General features: G+C 34.5%; 2 protein-coding genes across 5 annotated transcripts; one reads left to right on the plus strand and one right to left on the minus strand.

Moving 5' to 3' along the window:
- Positions 1,933–7,566, minus strand: LOC109328018 (probable plastid-lipid-associated protein 14, chloroplastic). 2 transcript variants are annotated; one of them, XM_019561258.1, is made up of 14 exons: positions 7,456–7,566; positions 6,479–6,814; positions 6,351–6,394; positions 6,187–6,265; positions 5,999–6,106; positions 5,634–5,816; positions 5,431–5,517; positions 4,828–4,931; positions 4,658–4,745; positions 3,795–3,875; positions 3,624–3,700; positions 3,327–3,462; positions 3,017–3,079; positions 1,933–2,703 (listed from the first exon to the last, which is right to left on the minus strand). In XM_019561258.1, the coding sequence occupies exons 2-14, from the start codon at positions 6,797–6,799 to the stop codon at positions 2,047–2,049; spliced, it is 2,028 nt and encodes a 675-aa protein (XP_019416803.1). In that variant the 5' UTR covers positions 6,800–6,814; positions 7,456–7,566; the 3' UTR covers positions 1,933–2,046. The 2 variants fall into 2 exon arrangements, with proteins under 2 accessions (XP_019416803.1, XP_019416802.1); XM_019561257.1 differs by having other exon boundaries at positions 5,999–6,115; positions 7,456–7,565.
- LOC109328017 lies at positions 10,562–18,589 on the plus strand. 3 transcript variants are annotated; one of them, XM_019561255.1, is made up of 6 exons: positions 10,562–11,389; positions 14,463–15,318; positions 15,927–17,217; positions 17,399–17,482; positions 17,718–18,097; positions 18,128–18,589. In XM_019561255.1, the coding sequence occupies exons 1-6, from the start codon at positions 10,888–10,890 to the stop codon at positions 18,348–18,350; spliced, it is 3,336 nt and encodes a 1,111-aa protein (XP_019416800.1). In that variant the 5' UTR covers positions 10,562–10,887; the 3' UTR covers positions 18,351–18,589. The 3 variants fall into 3 exon arrangements, with proteins under 3 accessions (XP_019416800.1, XP_019416799.1, XP_019416801.1); XM_019561254.1 differs by having other exon boundaries at positions 10,563–11,389; positions 17,718–18,589; XM_019561256.1 differs by having other exon boundaries at positions 11,273–11,394; positions 17,718–18,589.

The raw sequence follows: 18,947 nt of genomic DNA on the forward strand, positions 1-18,947 counted from the left end.
TAAAACCTATAGATTGAGCAACTTTTGGGTTCTTGGTGTCTCTGTAAATGTATCACCAGATATTACTTTTATTCTCCTACTTTAATGTTATAAATCAATTCCTTCCCTCAACATTCTGCCCTTTCTCTTCTACCACAATCAATTTGTCTTATCCATTTATATTTCTTATTAATCAATCATTATTTTTAGTTTTCATTTTATAAAACAATCATTAATAAGTTAATAAGAAACTTCAGAGTATCAATAAAAATGAATTTGGATGAAACAAATAAAACAAACATATTTGCTTTGTTCTATTTCATTAGGCTTATTTGACTGATGTGTAAATCATTAAATCATTCATCAATCCATGAAGCAAAACCAACATCATGGGACATTGTGTTGTTGGGAAAAAGGTGCAAAACTACGGAGATATGTTTTGTTGTTTCATATACAAATTGCAAATAGCTACCATTACAACTTTACAACTCTAACACATTCATTGCCCTCTCACACACAATTCATTCCTCTTTCCTCTAAATCTCACGTTTTTCTCTACTTTTTTTCTCGTCACTCAGATTATTAAATCTTATTTAAATAGTAACAAATTAATATTATCTATTGTGAGTCACAAAATTTTGTATGTTATAACAAAAAATTAACAGCAACAACTAGGCCCACTTTTTTTATAGACGCTGGTTGAAAATTTGTTATTATTTGCTATTTTTTTATCTAAAAAGTAATTTACTCTATAAACACAAATGATTGTTTTTTAATATTTTTCATTTATTTTTAGATATATAAATAAATTATTTTTCATTTTTATCATATTTGATATGTTGTCTTGATAATTTCACAGGGGAATCACAAAAAATGGATACTTTAATTCAATATTATATTATCGTATTCGCTCATAAAATCATATTAAGCTGTATCAAGGGTAAGAAATTCTTCATTACTAGAAGCGGTTGTTTTACTTCCTTTGACTAAAAACAACAAAATCTAAAAGACTATAACATGCTTTGAATTCATGAGATATATTTTTTTGGACTTCAAATATGTTATTGTATTTATTACCAATAAAATCTAAATATGTTCGATTGAGTTTTGCTTGAAGAGGATTAACCACATATCACTAAATCAATTACTCATTGATTATTTATGATTAACTGTTAATGTAAAAACTATAAAGTGGAATACATAAAATTATATATTTGTATAACTATAATTTTTCATCAAAAATTTAAATGACTAGGGAGTTCTTAAGTATTGGTCAATTGCCTTTGAATATAATTAAATTTTAATAATTACTGATTAATGTTTATTTGTTAGGCAGTGGTTAATATTTTATATCTAAGGTGAGTGGACTAAGTGATTAACAACTTGTAAACTTTTTCATCAAATGACAAATTCATTACCCAAAAATAACATATAAACTCATATAGATAGGATGAGGAAATGATTCCTCTAGCTATCATTGATCTTTTTATTTTTTATATCTCAACCCATAAATACATTTCAAATCTCTCTCTCTCTATATATATATATATATAAAGGGATGTCGAGAACTATAAAAACTTTCACTTTATACATTTGTTAACTTCTAGTAAGCACACATAAGAGATCAAACTTGTCTACTTAAGCTTTTCTTAAAATAAATGAAAATGGAAAACTATAGCAGGTTAAAAAATCATTATCTAAGTATCCTGACATTGTTTATACTAAAGCATTAATGTCTTTGGTCCTTTTAGCAATTCCTTACCCCTAAAAAAATACTGCTTTAGGGGGAAATTATTTATAATTTCAAAAATGTTTTCATTTTCAACTCAATGACTCTAAAATTGTAAATTTTGTTTGAGAATGGAGAGATCAAAATAAATACAAGTTACAACTAAGTTGAAAAGAAAAGGAAAGAAGAGAGAAAGATAAAGGATGAATCAACCTAAGGAGAATTCAAGGGGGTAAGGTAAGCATTCATTTGAAGATATCACAATGGACTAAGCTATAAAATGGAAAAGGAAATATATACACACAAATAATAGTTTTTGAATCTGTGCTATATAACAATTAACTAGCAGTGTTTCTATCCACAAAAGACCTTGAAAATAGGAGAGCTGATCCATTAACTCCTCTAAGGACAAGCAACCTTGAATCCACATAAGTTCCACATACAAGCTTTGACAAATCAAATATTTCTGGGGGAATTTGTGTTCTTAGTTCTTGAAGCACATTTTTTGCCATACCAATGTCTCCATTTAATGGATCATCAAAACTCATTGTGACATCAATATCACTTGATGCAAGCTTGGCTGCAGGAAGACTTGATGGAAACTCCTTGAAAGGGGTTATTTTTCTCCATTTCTTGCCAGTAAATTTCTGTGCTAAAGCCTCCTCACTGCTTGAAGAGCCGAGGTAGAACTTCTGCTCTGTGGTCTTGTCTTGCTTCAGATATAACCGTCGCCCGGCTGTTAGTGAAAATGAAGAATTTACCTGCAATCTTCCATTTTTACCAGCTTTGTTATGAGGCCAGTCCTGACCGGTCATGATAGAGAATCCAATGTCCGAGACGAACGAAAGTTTGGCCTTCGACTTTGATTCCCTTGTTACAGTTAAATGCACATCACCGATGAGTACACGGGCAGGAGGTTGGCGAAGGGTCAGCCCTATGTGCTTCCCGGTGCAGTACAATAGACGCCATTTGCCTGGGAGCAGCTCAAGCCAGTTCTGCACACATGAATAGTGTCATTTAAATTAGCATAACCTTTAGCATTAATTTTTTCTTCTATTATTAAAAATGGCAAGTTTTACCCTTTTAGGATCATGTTTTCGACTTTTCGTCCCTCCAACTAATAAGACTCGGTAATACCAAATGATTAAGGTTACTCCCATTAAGAATTGTGTTTATTATATATTTATTTTAGCTATAGAGAAGGTCTGTAGCATTTCTGATGAATGCAATGTGGAACCGTTCCAAAGAAAAGCATTGTAGAAACAATGATAAGAGGAAAAAGGATACAAATTTTGTATCACTAGTTACCTTTGGCTTTGGATGAGGATTCAACATTTCCATTAAGTCGATGAAGTGGGCAAGCCTACTACGCTAAATCATAGAAAATACATGTCAGTCGAACTTCATATAATGTACCTTAAGCATTTAAATAATGTAACTTGGTGAAGTTAAATGTTTCCATCAAAGCATTAAGGAGAATATAAAAAATGAAACTTCAATAAACAAAACTTGAGGATATCAGAAACCAAGAAATATAAAGGCTCTTATACAAGCATCGAGGTACTAAGAAAGCAACAAAGGAACACATTACATATATGGCTTATCCTTGGATGAATACCTGAGGCTGACGATAAATGTATTCCTCGCTGATACGTGTTGCGGTAGATCCTAGACCCCATCTGATAATATCCATTGATGGGACTACTCGCCATCTTGGACCACAAAGGAATGGGTGTCTAAGAGCATCCAAACAACTGTATCACAGTTCACAAGGTTAACACCAGTTGGACACTTGGGCAAGTCAAAATACCATCTTCAATCGAATTGATGAATAATAATTGATCACTCTACAATGTGGGAGAATTGATGAATAACTTAGTAATTTCACATAGAACAATATTTCTTCATAGCATACCTTATCCTTTGCGAAGGTTTCATCGCAAGCAATAAAGATAAAAGGTGCCAACCAGCACCCCAGTTCCTATCGAGTATCTGTAAAAAATAGAGTAGAAAGTCATCAAAAGACTCAAAAACAAGAACAAAACTTCTATATTACATAAATTTCACTGAAAATGCACAAACATACTTGTAAGCCGGGATTTCCATATGGGGAGCTTCTACCAAGGGTTTCCAACATAAGCTCTCGCAAACATGAAGGATCATACCCCTGAAATTGCGTGTAGTTGGAGATAACATTAGAAATTCACATCAATCATGACTCTTTTGTAATTTATCTTTCTATAACTTGTGTGTTTCTGTTCTCGAAAAATATGTAAAATAGAACATTTGAAGCACATATGTTCTAAATATTTATAAATATCCCCTTTCAAATTGTTTTAATGATTCCCTTTCTCAACCACCATAAGTAATTTGACATTAGGTACATTATCTGAACCTTGTGTAAAATAGACATATAGAGATGAAACCATTTAGAAAAGAAAGTAAATAAAAGGCTGATAAAATATTTGTGTATTAATTTAGAGTTACCAGAAAACTATCAGAGTAAGCCATTGAATATCTTATACTAAGGCCAGACACGAAGTAGAAATGCTATGTTAAGGAAGACTGTCCACACAAACAAGTACTGCACAGTGTTTCACAAGTGACCTACCAAGGATCATAGTCATTTGACTTAGTTTCTATTATATGTGTCCTTCTATCATTGAATATATGTATATATATATATATATATATATACACACATGTGTGTGCTTTCATAAAAAAATTATTTAATCTTAGTTCATGTTAGGGATAAATAAAGGTAAGAGTAAACCATAGGATTCAATTCAAGTTAGGTGGATGAAATGGGTAAATGTTTGGGGCGCTAATTGTAATAATAATAACAAGTGTCTCTCAAGCATCAAGGAAAATTTCACGGCACAACTATTTATGACCCACAATGATTTGTAGTATTGAATAAAATTAAATAAAAAACCTAACTTCTCATACCTTTGTGAGGAATGATTTGAACTTCGCAAAGATCAGAGGATCCATAAGTTCCCCTATTACCATTCTTGCCATTATGAAACCCAGGCATCTTTGCAACACAGATAATAAGTTATTAAAAGATTATATAGCTACAAATCATACATCCTTCACGGAAATTTCCCAGGCCATACCTCATGTCAAATGCAATCATCATCTGTCGCCTGTCCATGCTGTCCACGGAGCTGCTATTTGAACCATCCTCACAGAAGTCAGCAGCATTTCCCAGAGTACCTACCTGGTGTGTCAACACTAAAGGTTAAACCAAGCATGAGAGGAGATATTAATATGTAAAGAAACACTAGTTATTAACTTCCAGTAACTTAGATTGTATACATCACACATTCAGTGCTGAGAATTATCAGCACTCTGGAAATTAACATCCAGAAACTCTATCCTGCATATCCTGTCTGCTATTCAACCTTTCCTAAATTTGATTGTGTTTCCAATCTGTACTTCTATTTTAGCATAGAGGTGGCAAACCAAAATCATCATGATATGATCATTTCCTGTCTTTTGGAATTACAATAATTTTCAGACTAGCTACAAAAACAAAAACCCAGGTTTGTCTTCGTGACATTCTGTGAATTTACAGCATAAAACAATGTACAGATCCTTCTCAGGGGTAAGCCAAACAGCGGAGGTAATCCACACATAAGACAGAACAGATAGAAAATGGATGATAAATGAAGAAAGAAGGAAAAATTATAGTTTTGTAAGTGAACAGCCATGCTTACTTTGATATGTCTGTCTACTGGGCTTATATGCACATTTTCCAGCCTCAACTCTGTATGGGCAAGGCCATGGCTGTGCAGGTAATTTACCTAAAGTCAATGAACCGAGACATATATCATTCTTCCTATTGCTATACAGAATATACAAATCACTAATAAGTAAAAATGCTAACATAAAAGACAAGATTAAGAGAGTTTATAAATACCCCAATTAGAAGATCCCTCATCAATATTCGAATTAATCGTAACTGCCTAGAAACTGCAGGACCTCCAGTTGTGTCTTCTCCTACCTTCCTAACAGACTCTTCATCCAATGCAAGAGTGGCTTCTAAAGTTGGAAGCCAATCTGACTGTTGAAGCCAGTGTCTCAAAGAAAAACTACCATGATACTGCAAAGAGAAGTTATTTAACCAGGAAAAAAGAATCAATTTTTTTTCTTTCTGTTTTTACTGGTTACAAAGTTAGAGAATGACTAAAATTGACAAAACATTCTAAACAAGAAAGAGATTTACAAGTATACAACTATATAAAAGGAATTAAAAGAATAAATCATACATAGCTGATGACCTACCCCATGGACTAGGATAAATGAGCCACTACCACCACTTGCAGGCAAAGAGATATAGCCATGAACTTGCATTGAGTAAGAATGATACAAAAGTTTACGCCGAACCAGCTTCTTCAATACCTTAAAGATGGCAAGACAAATTATTATGGGATAAAAATTATTTAAATTCTGACACTACAAGATTTACATACCTCTATGGCCCGTTTCCCTCGACGCTGAGCTTGGACACTGGAAAGCTGTCGAAGCACAACTCTTGTGTTGTACAGAGGGCTGAAAAAGAAAATAAATAGACACATATTATCTTCTAAAGTCAAAACTAATCATATGAACTGAAGCAAACAAAGAATAAACTTACCTACCACGATCCTTCACCTTCGCTTCATAAACTACTTCATCTGCCTATAGCAAAAATCAAATCAATTATACCAGTATAGAAATGCAATCCATTTATAACATATCAAAAACTAATTTTAGATTCCATACCCGCCCACCAAGGCCAATGCTTACAAATCCTAAAATATTAAAGTCTGACATTTTGAATCGTACGACGTGATCCAGTTCCTCCTCCAAGCAAACTGTCAAAGCACTTGGGGCATCTTCCTGTGACTCCATAGAAGATGTAGATGCAGCATTCCTGAACGATGAGCAGCATACTCGCTTGTGCCTTCTCCAGTCTAAAGTAGAGAATTTTCCAGTAAAATGCAGGGGAACAGGTGCAGTCAGTCTTGTTGAAAAAATCCGAGCTGAATAAGCTAAGCCATTACTCTCCAGAATTGGGTTTGGCACAGTTCTATAAAGTGCCATTGATCAAACCTATGACTACAAAAAGGAATGACGAGGTAAAAAGAGAGAAAGCAAAAAAAAAAAGGATGACTGCATTTATCACCAAATCTTCAAAGAGGGTTCACAAACGGTGCAAAATTAAATGCAACAGACATATAAGAAACAAACTCTAGAAGTTTTTATCTTATTTAAGAGTTGAACATGTGAACAAAGTTTACGTTTTCCAACTCAAAGTTACATTCAGAAAACAACAAAAACCATTCTAGATGAACAAATCATGCTCCACTTTGTAACAACAAAGTTAGCCTTAAATTTGACCAAATTTCCTATTTTTTACTTTGGGACCAATTCCTTATGATGAAAAGATATCACCAAAGTGAAACAACCCAACAATCTGATTTGTACGGATCCTCTTTGGTGATTCAAAGTTACTACTCTATTTCCCACATTTATGAAGCAATTAACTAAGCCTCTATAGTTTTCTTCAACATTAAACAAAAAAAAATGGTTACAAAACATTATGCCGTATAGATGAAATTCAAATACTTGAAATCCAAATTGCAGAACTTCAAGATGATAATAGAATCATGAAGCATTTAACTGATATGAATAATAAAATATGCATAAATGATAATGGAGAATTGAGAAAGTGAAAAGAAAAGTGGAAAATGAATCACCTGAATTGAAGCCAACAAGGTTGAGAAGAAGTGTCGCTGATAGATATAGAAACGTAGCGTGTGAGAGTTGCGTGCAACAGAATGGTCCAAACGTTTTGCCACGAGTTTCCCCCACGTCAACCTCAACCTCTCCAAATATCTAATTAATTTAATATTCTAGCATCCTCGATTTAGTCATTTTTTATTAGTTTTCCATGGAAATATGTATTTCCTTATCATGGAAATTGAAGGATGGATTAAGAGCAGTAGTGTTATAAGGTCGTGTTAGATTTTCGGTAGATGAGTTAAAAATTTAATTTCTATAAAATATACTTATTGAAAATAATGGTCACACATATTCAAAAAGAGAATAAATATTTCCTCGTATTGGGAAATAACTTATTTCCTCTAGCCAATAATATTATGATATGTGTATTATTTTGTTTTGTTTTATAAATATTTTCATAGAAAATGATTAAAAATGAGACACGTGTCATGATTTTAGTGACCATAAGGAGTCAATTCTATTCTCTTTCAAAAATATACTAGTTTCTTATGGATGATAGGGGGGTGGATGGACTTGGTTATAACAACAATGGAAGGAAGGCAAAAATGAATCTTCCACATATATAGTTCTAAGTTCACTCCTTGCAATGTAAGGACACAGTGTCCTAATCGATGGAAATGACATTGCAAGAGAGTGATGAATGGGTCCAACACTGAGGATCAAATATTGATCTGTTTATTAATGGGCTAATTGTGATCCAAGATACTACGACACGAAAGGAAGAACATGGTAATTATAGGTAGGTGTGCCTAGTGTCTGAGTTGGGTATTGGGCTTCTTAATGTTAAGAATATAAGAACTATGAATGTGATAATAGATGATAATGAGCTTAATATATAATGTTTATTTTATCTATTGATAGACATTGGTTTAGTGGGATAAAGTTTACCCGAATTTTCAAAAATACTAAACGATTAAGTGTTTGATTCATATAAGTAATATTTGTTGGAAGAAACAGTTACATACTATAAAATAAATTAATTAGTTACCGATAAGGTAAGTAAATACTCTTGGTTATAAAAAAAATGATATTATTCATCTAGATTTTCAAAATAATATCCTAATAATATGTTATTATCTATAATTTGAAAAACAACATGCTCATCCACCCTCTTATATTTAAAAAAGTTGATAGTTAAATGTATGTTTTTTTACCATATTATAATATTATTTCTTGATAATGATATCATTTAAATTTTAAAACATAAATATTTAATCATGAGAGGGATTCGCTTAAGTAAGTCCAAAAAAAACTTAATCCACATATTAGTCATTTATTATATGAAAAATTAATGATTCAAATTTATTGATTAATTATAATCATGTGAACCATTAAATTTTTATAGAATATATGGCTAAGATGTAAAATATGTTTTTTAACTTACTCATTAAGTAACTGAATTATCTCCCTTTATTTATTATATTAATTGAAAACTTAAAGGTTTATGGTAGTTTTGGTTTCAATAAATATTTTCTATTTCTACTTCTTGATTTCATATTAAAATACAATTTTTATTTCTATGTTTTTATTTCCTCAAAATGTGCTTATTATCATCATTTTTATTTTCTAATCTTTCACCAAGAAACCAATGAATTTTTTATCAACAATACATTGAACATATTTAAATGTTGGACTTAGTCATTAACTGCCAAAAAGATGTATGGAAGATCATAACGAGCAATATGTACTCATGGGTGTTCTCCAAGAATGTTAAAATAAATTAGTAACATGTGGTTATTTTAGGTTACAATAACTTAAGGAGTAACAATTTTTATCCAACAATCATATATTATCATACTCATAGTTGAACTATATACTCATCGTTGAACTATTTCAGCAGTACCATTAAGGGAAGTGAAGAAAATTATTATGTTAAAAGATAAATAAATAGATGAATATGTGAAATGGTCAAACGAGGAAGACACTCATTGAATAAGTGAAACTAAGGAATATATGTGTATCGAGTTTTCAAAACATCAAAATAATTGAAATAACATAAAAAAATCAAAAATATGGAAATAGTAAATAATAATGTGTATTAGGCGACTTAAAGTTATATTTAGTCGGGAAAGGAAAGCGAAATAGTGAGCAAGTTAGTAAATAGGAAAAATTGTTATTGACCAATCATAAGTTCATAAAAAGATATTATCTTATCCACATTAAAAATATTACGTTGTCCCCAACTTAGACGAATAAGCTTGACCAAGACAGATAAATAAAATAATCAAAATGTACTACTAAGACCTTTTTCGAACTGACCAGTTATACCCAGCTCATTTGGACAATTCTATTATTGTTTTCCTAAATGTGCATTGACTTTATTAGTAAAACAAACATTAAATAATTAACACATCATTTAAATTAAAAATAAAAAATAACTTGCACTCCTTAATCTAAAAAAAACTCCATTCATAATCTTTAATTATTCTTTAATCAAAATCCTATCAGATTCAACTTATGTACTACTCGATTAAGTTTGGTTTAATTACATTGGATGATATATCACTTGTCATGATATAAAACCTAAACTTCTCTCTTCTTAAGTGGGATAGAGTGAAGACAATTGAAATGAAAAAATAAATTGCATTCACAGTTCACTCTGAAGCAATATTTGCATAAAATATTTCCATAAAGGGTGAAGTAATATTATAAGAGAAAAAACTTATAAATTCTAAGAATTTTATACTTTCTTAGTCTATCACTCACAAATTATTTTTAATATCTTAATATTTTTTCTTTCAAAGTAATACAAATGAATAGCGGAATATATTATTTTCATACAAATCTTTATACCTCGTATTAGTAATCGTTTTCCTTTTTATAATTAGATTGAGTTACCCTTGAGCACAATCACTCTGAAAGAGGATCAGTTGATATCCATATGAAACGACGCGTCCGATTCTAATTGGATAGTACAGCGTAACCTAATTTACAGCAGAGTCAATGAAACAGTACACCCGCGCCGCATGGGACACCACCGACATAACACAAAATAATGAAGGGCAATACCGTCCCATCACATTATTTTCCATTTTCCAATTATTATCCTCATCAACGTTGATAAACCAAAAGCCACACAAAAAATACTCTGCGAGAGGTTTTTGATTTTGTTACTCTTTTCTCCTGAGCTTAATACTTTACTTGATTTTCCATATTTAACCCTCACCCACCCTTATTCCCTATTGGACCATCTCGTAATTTTGATCACATTTGGTCCTTTTCTGTGTTCGATCCATTTCTCTGGTTGGTTACATTTTCTTCTTCTTTCTCTTTCTCCGTTAGGGTTCCGTCTTCTCAGATTCAATTTTCAACTTCAACCAAATTAGGGTTCCTATTTCCGATTTACTTTTCCAATTTAGAGTTACGATTTTGATTTTGTTTCCGCGATGCCGCGAAGTTCGAAGCACAAATCGAGCAAGCATGGTTCTCGTGATGCGAGGGAGTATTCCGATTCGGAGAGAGATTCCGTCGTGAAGGATCGGAAGAGCAAGGATGACAGCGCCACCGCCGCTTCGAAGTTGGAGAAGCGGAGGGTGGTGATGGATTCGAATGTGAAGGAGGGAAATTATTCCGATGAGTATGGCGGTGGTTCGTCGAAGCGGCGCAAGGACGGTGGAGATAGGTGGAATGGAGGAGGGGATGATGATCGTGGCGGCGAAGTGAGGAATAAGGATTCGAAGAGTAGTAGAGGGAGGGAAGATGAGGGCGAGGAGGTTAAGAGGAGTGGCGGGAAGCATAGGGATTCGACGATTTCGGCAGGTCGAAAAGAGAGCAGGGAAAGTGAGAGGAGGTTGAAGGATGTGCGAAGTGAGGGAATTGTTGATGCTGCTGATGATGAAGAACTGCATCAACAGCGTGTGAATAAGCAAGTGCTTGAAAATAATAGTGGTAAGGTAACTTGTACTAATTGGTTTTTGTCGCGATTATCATATGTGTGCTAGTTCTGCACTCATCTTGCATTTGTAGTATAATAACTTGTTTTGAACTGAAGCATGTTTTAGATTCGTGTTAATAAAGGATCGGATTCATTTTTGAACTAATTATTTGGATAAGGGTGGATGTTTTAAAAATAAAAAATTAAATCTCATGCTTAATTTTCACAGGTCATTAAGGGCATACATAAGTTCCCATTAATCATGTGTATGGTTAGTGCATTGTTAAATGGTTACATTTGTTGTTAATGATTAACATGTGATTATTAATCTCTTGTTCTTGTTTGTTTGAATTGATACATCCTTAAACTAATGGATTCTCTCATTTTTCTTCACATTCTGATTGTCCTTGTTTTTTATGTGCATGACAGTATTATTATTTTGCATGTCATTCCACCAATTTCATGCCCCATGACATTTTGGAAGGACATTTCTTAGTCTAATAATATCAGACTGGTTGATGGTATAGCTTTCTCTATTTTGTATCCTCCATCATTTTCAAGGATCCCAATTTATTTTCAAAGCACTTGTGAAGGGCTGTGGGTTGATGACCAGAATAACAGGGCCTATGATAATCGTATGCATTATTCAAGATTGACATGTTCTTAATGCGGTTATTATGAGAAACCTTTATTTATTTCATTTTTCATGTGTTTTTACAATAATCCATGGCATTCTTCTAATTATCAGGGTATATTTCTCTTCAGTCTCAAATGATATTGAGTTTCATTTTCTTTTTGTTGTATGCTTGTTAAGCATATTATTATTTGATCTCTCCTGCTGCTATGCATATAGCTTTAATTAGGCTACCCAAGCCAAGACTCATGTATGAGGCACATGATAATATGGCAATTTTGAATCATTTGAAAATATTTTTTATTTCTAATTAATCGATTGCAACTTGCAATTCCAAGATTAAAATAAATATAAAACACCATTGCTTTGCATTTGATTCTTCACCTCAGCAATAAGGGAATAACTGCCATTGGGCAGATTATGAAAGCCTCTGCACAAGGCCACTTTGTTTTTATTTGTTGGTTGTTGTATTTTTGGTTTATACTGCTTTTTGAATTCTGTATGACATCACAGGAAAATAAAATTGAGGCATACTTCGTAGTGTTTGGCTGTGAATTTTGGTTGTGTTGCTTGGCTAAAATGCATCTGTTGTCTTCACCAAGTTAAATTCACCTTATGCATTGGCCTAAACTGATTCAAATTGATGTGCCAAATATATATTTAAAAGTAATTGAGCTGTTTGTCACCATTGAATATTTAACTAAGAAAGAAGTTGTTTGACTGTTGTTCTCTTTTGAAAACAATATAAGCTGCTGCAGTTGAATATGCTAGGCAGTACCCTAGGTTTCTTTTAGCACTTTCCTAGATTGTGCATGAAATATGAAATGATAAGTGCTTCATGTTTAGGCTCATATCATTTGGTTGGATGTTGAAAAATGGGTGCTGCCTGTCAGTCAAGTTAATCATTAATTATTATCTAATTGTTTCACTCTGGTCGTAACATCAATATAGGTGCCTCTTTTTTTGATATGAAAAGTGTAAATTATTTACGAAGTTAATGTGTATCTTTGCATGTATGTAGAATTTGGATCTTCTCCCGTTACTCAATAATATGACAGAAAGAGATATTTTATTTTGACAAATGCACTTTGTTTGTTCTCATGAAAGGATCCTCTCTTGTTAGTGAGGAAAAAGAGAATCCAAATCCTTTATATTCTATATATAAAAAAGGCTGCCTTAGTGCAAGAAGCAACAACCTAGTTGGGTCTGAGGAGGGTATTCTAGGATTTTGAACTCGTGATCTCATATTAAATAAGTAGCAACCTCACTGTTGCGCTGAGGCTCACTATATATATTAAGAGAAAGTGTAAATGAACCCCTCCTCGTATATACACGGCATAGTTGTGTCCAAATTTTGTGTGGACACTCATTTATAAGCTTGCATTAATGGCATGGATTTTTTTTATGAACTGGCAATTAAAAATGGTTTGCATCAGTGACTACGAAATTTAAAACAAATTTATAAGTCAAAAGTGGTGCAGCTCAATGAGGGTTAGATTTGTCAATTTTTGGGTGAATTGTAGTTATTTTTATCAAACGAGTTCAATACTATAAAATTAATATGGTCGCACCAAAATGCTGAAATCTATTGGGTTGGTTGACATGGTAGGCATGCCTTAATAATGGTCAAAGTTGATTGATATGATTGCTTATGCGATTTTGACGATTGAAATTACTTTTGTAGTTTAGCCTTGTTTTCTTTTCTCTTGAAATTCGACGCATTGTCATTTTTGATCGATCCATCTACTGTATGCAGCAATATTTCTTTTGCAGATTTAGTTTTGTTTCATGTTTTGCTGTCTTTGATTTGATGTCTTGGATGAATTGATCTTTAGGTATACTAGAATTGGTGGTATGGCCTAGCAACCTTGTGCCATAGGCTGTCACTTTTTCCGATTACTAGAAAATTAGCAGTGCGAAATGAGTATGAGTATCGATTCTTGTTTACCTATGTTTAAATATAGTTTGTGCATTATCTATGAGTAACTTATTGCTATATAGCTTGTGAGTAAGGAATAGCTTTCCATCAGTGGTCATTTGGTGTAGTGTTGAAGCAGAACACTTTTAGGCTTTCCATCCCGGTTTTTTACACCTATATTTTCTCCGTGTCGGATAAGCTGGGTCATTTGAAAATATTATACCGATGCTCAACAAGTTCTTCTGGCTCCGTGTGTCTAAGGTTCTGGACATAAACTATTTGAAAACCTAAGTATATGTTTTTGTGGGTGTTGATTTCGTTATAACATCTCTATAGTCATCCCATGCTCACTATTTCAATGGCTGAAGTAAATTTGCTTTTGTGATGTGCAATGTTTTGGTGCAAATTATTTCATTTTCTTCCCTGAAACACATTTTAATGTTGGACATTATATTTCATGGATTGCTTATAGACGAAATGTACTCTGCTTTCCCCAAAAGGAGATCAATTTTGATCTGTGGCTGTTATGTTGCAGATTCCAGGAAAATAGATGAGTTACGAAGCCTTGAACTTGATAACCAGCTTGAGAGGCGAATGAGGAAGAGGAGGGACAACTATGTTGACGGTGGAAAACTTCAAGATGATGCCGGAGATGGTTATGATCGAAATCAGGATGACAATGCCAAGGATGGAAAGAAGAAGGATGATAGGCGAAAAGATGAGAAACATAGAGACAAGTATAGGGAAGACATGGACAGGGAGAACAAACATAGACATGACAAGCAACGAGATGAGCGTCCTACAAAAGATCACACCAGCATTAGGTCGGATGATAAGCATTCAAGGGAAGAGAAAAACAACTTAGAATCACGACACAAGAGAACCAAACTTCCAGATGGCGACAGGGACCACAGTCGTAATGGAGAAAGAGAACGGAATCGTGATTTTGAATATGTTCGTGATCGTGAGCGCCGCAGTGAACGTGGCCGTGATCGTGATTATGATTTTGACAGGGATCGTGATCATGACAGAGATCGAGATTGGGACTGGGATCTTGATCAATATTATGATCGTGACCGAGACCGAGACAGGGAGCGTGACCGTCACCGTGATGGGTCATATGTGGATGAACGAAGTGCTAGAAGCAAAGAGGGTGGGACAAAGAAAAGAACATTGGATGACCGTGATGAGTTCAGTGACTCTAAATCTAGAGTTGTTAAGAGCCACTATCCTGATGCAGAGAAGAGGAGTTTGAGCAACAGTAAGGCTGATTCCGATATTGACAGGGGGAGATCCCAACCTCGCCAAGTACATGCAGATTCATCTGGGACTAGCAACAAATACAGATCTTCTCCTGTTTCAAATTCACATATCGGCAAGGATGAGTACAGGTACCTATTAGTTTCCTTGAAAGTTTGGTTGGAGATTTGGAAATTATTGTTGGGACTTAAGAATTGTCTTTTATGTGGCATTCCATCGCATTTGGAAAGTTGATTTGTGCATTTTTTGGTTTCAGTACTTTATCAGAGTATCGTTGCTTTTAAGAAGTCTTATACTGTCACTGCTGATAAACAGTTATCATGAGTAATTTGTTCTGAGGGAGAGTTTTAATGATTATTGTATCCTAGTCTTTAACGATCATCAGCTTTGTCTGTAAAGATATCTTTGAGGCATCTTATTGTGTCAGTTAATAATTTAGCTTTACACAATTGTTCAAATTTATGGGAGGTACCTCTGACTTTGAGGCATTTTATATAGTTAATAACGTAGCTTCAAACATAATTTACAATGTCCCAGGTTTTTGAAATTAGATAAAAATTTATTTTCTTTGGCTGGCAGGATTAGTAATAAACCTGAGCTTGTTGATGAAGTTTAAAATGTTGGTTGCTTGATTTGTAGTTTATGGTTAGGTCATATCTTTCCTCATTGCTTGAGGAAGCTTGATAGTATGGGAAACCATGACCAATTATAACTGGTTGACATTTTCTCCATGTCACAGAAATGCAAATGCTGAAGATCCCAAGTACAGAGACTCAACAATGGAACAGAGGACCAAAGGCTCAAGAGAAGGTTACTCCGGAATATCAGAGAGAGCACCTAAATACAAATTAATGGAAAAACCCACCAAACTAGATGAAGGTCCTGTAGGAGACTTGTCAACTGAAAGGTCTTCCGGTGCCAAGGCTTCCCCCAAGGGCCTGATGGAAAGATCTTCATCAACAAGCATTGAGCGCAGGCATGTGAATAAGAGTGGTGCTAGAGATGATAGACTTGGCCGGGAGTCGACTCTAGAGAAACCACTGTTGGACGAGCCCTCACAACCAGATTCATCTTTTTATGGCAGGACTAGTCAGACCAATGCATCATTGATTCCTCCACCACCTTCTTTCAGGGCTGCACTAGATAGGCCTTATATGGGTTCATTGGAGGATGATGTTAGAGATAACCCCAATAACCGATACAGAAGAAATGGTGAACCTGGTTTTGGAAGAGTGCATGGTGGCAATTCCTGGAGGGCAGTTCCCAACTGGACTTCTCCTGTACCAAATGGATTTGTTCCCTTCCCACCTGGTCCAGCTCATGGAGGTTTTCAAACAATGATGCCACAGTTTACATCCCAATCTATCTTTGGTGTTAGGCCTCCAATGGACCATGCTGGCATTCCTTACCATATTGCTGACGGTGACAGGTTTCCAGGCCACTTGCACCCACCGCTTGGGTGGCAAAATATGATGGATGGTACTAGACCTGCTCATTTGCATGGGTGGGATAGCAATAATGGTATCTTCAGAGATGATCCTCACATGTATGGTGGTACTGATTGGGACAGGAACAGGCACTCGACAAATAGTCATGGATGGGATTCTGGTTCAGAGACGTGGAGAGAACATAATTCTGATTCAAAGAAGGACCTAATTTCCCCAGCCTGCAAAGATGAATCTGTTCCTGCCGTGGTTAACAATGGTGTGATTGATCAGGCTACTAAGATTTCTCCGGATGAACACAATCGGGATGAATTTCACAATAAATCGCCTGAAACAAAGTTGGCCAGCCTCAGTTCTCCAGCAAAAGTACCTTTGAACTCTTCATCGGCAACTATTCTTGAAAAGGTTCATGACACTTCGACACAAAGTGACAGTAGTTCTCTTCTCAGCCGTTTCTACCTTTTGAAACTTGACATTTCAAAAGACCTGGTATTGCCAGAGTTATATGACCAGTGTATGTGTGTTCTGAATGCTGACAAGAATGAATCCACTGATGCAGATGTTAGTAAAGAACCATTCTTGAAGGTAGATATTCTAGAAAACTTCTTTGCTTTCTGTCATCGTTAAAAAGCTTTCAGCCAAGAATGCAGTTTTTTTGGTGTGTTTATTTTTTAGGCCAAATTGGAACTGTATTTTTCATTATATTTATTATTTCCCTCAAATGGTCCCTGACATTATTAGTCTTCCCTGTGCTTTGATTTGGCAGAATGATAGGAGAGCACAACAGAAATTTGCTGCCACTTTATCTAGGCAGCACCCCTTTCCAGAAATTGATAACTCTGTCTTCCAGGTACAGCTACCTGATCTGTTATAATTCTGATTACATTAACTTTCTGTGGATGGAGAATGCTTATTTTTCATTTAGGCTGATCATACTTTTGTCATCTCTAATTGCTGCAACAATGTTTATTGGTTATGGGAATTTTGCATTTTCTTCCTGAACTTGTCATTTTGTGGACTCTAGTGCTGTGAATTCATAAATAGTGAATTATGGGCTCTTAACTAGTGAACTCTCCAATTTGCAGAGAGCCATGGACCTTTACAAGAAGCAGAGGGTTAAACTGCCTAATGAGCGGGAGTTAGGTATTATTGTGCCATCCAACCAGATGGAAGTGGATGAGTCACTTCCCGCTTCCAGTCTGGAGAATAAGCAGGTTTCTGTTTCGGCTTCGGATGGAACAAAAGATGTGCTAATACCTGCAGTTGAACTGGAGAAAATGAATGCTGTGTCTCCTGCAAAGCAGCATCTGGAAGAGACCAATCAAACCTGCAACCAAATGGAGCAAGATTATGATTCTACCCATTCTTTGAAGATGGACATGACTGATAAATCTTCTGTTCGTGAGAACCAAGAAGAAGCTATAGCAGCTTTGTATGAGAATGAGGGTGAAGTCACTTCTGATAAGGTGAAATCAAGTGAAGAGGAGAGTTATTCCATGGCATCCGAAAATGAAGCTCAGTTGGCCCCAGCTTTGCAGGAAGGGGGTGATAACATGAATAGCAAAGCCAAAACTACTGGTGATGATGACACAAAGGTTAATCCCTTAATTTTAGTGGATGGGTCTCCCAAAGTATGTGATAGTTTGATGCCTGGTTCAAATGAGTCTGAGTCGCTAATTTTAAACCGGATACATCATTCCCCTGAAAGTACACATTGAGACAATTTCTATATCTTTCATTGCTTTTTATATATCAGGTTTTTATTTCCATCCCCTTTTTGTTGCTTTCATTTTCAGCGAGGAAATAAAAGGAAATGCCATTCGTATTCCCATAGAAAGCTAGATTATAGATCCTCCATGCATGTGTTTTCTTGCATTTCTGCATGAATCTGTCATGCCATAGCAGTAAGAAGGTCTTAATAAAAAACTTTTTGAAACAAATTCTTCATGCTACTATTCATAACTTCTCCACCTATGTTTCGTGTTTCTGCATTTAAAATTCTTTTTTCCCAGACATTTTTTCAAATCACATTCTCATCTCATTCACTTAATCTTATTTTTTAAGTTTCTATTTGCCCTTGCATATTTTTTGGCTGGGGGGATTTGTTCTGCTTTTAACGTCAAATTTTCTCTCATTTTTTAAAAATTAAGAAGAAAAAAGTAGTTTTTCACAACTACCAATATTTTAGAAAGATTTTATGCACTTTTTCCTCATACAAACCTATCCAAAATTCATATATATTTCATTATAGCATCATCCCTTAATGTACAATTTTATAATAATAACTTCTGAAATACAGAATAAATATAACTTCT

Source organism: Lupinus angustifolius, chromosome LG15 (assembly GCF_001865875.1).
Source record: "Lupinus angustifolius cultivar Tanjil chromosome LG15, LupAngTanjil_v1.0, whole genome shotgun sequence".
Lineage (NCBI taxonomy): Eukaryota > Viridiplantae > Streptophyta > Magnoliopsida > Fabales > Fabaceae > Lupinus > Lupinus angustifolius.

Coding starts and splice junctions, on each gene's coding strand:
- LOC109328018 (XM_019561257.1), bottom strand. CDS start 6,799: ATGGCACTTTATAGAACTGTGCCAAACCCAATTCTGGAGAGTAATGGC. Junction 6,266..6,350: donor AAGGTGAAGGATCGTGGTAG/GTAAGTTTATTC, acceptor TTTCTTTTTCAG/CCCTCTGTACAACACAAGAG. Junction 3,080..3,326: donor ACATTTATCGTCAGCCTCAG/GTATTCATCCAA, acceptor TCTATGATTTAG/CGTAGTAGGCTTGCCCACTT.
- LOC109328017 (XM_019561254.1), top strand. CDS start 10,888: ATGCCGCGAAGTTCGAAGCACAAATCGAGCAAGCATGGTTCTCGTGAT. Junction 11,390..14,462: donor AGTGCTTGAAAATAATAGTG/GTAAGGTAACTT, acceptor GTTATGTTGCAG/ATTCCAGGAAAATAGATGAG. Junction 17,483..17,717: donor TTGATAACTCTGTCTTCCAG/GTACAGCTACCT, acceptor TCCAATTTGCAG/AGAGCCATGGACCTTTACAA.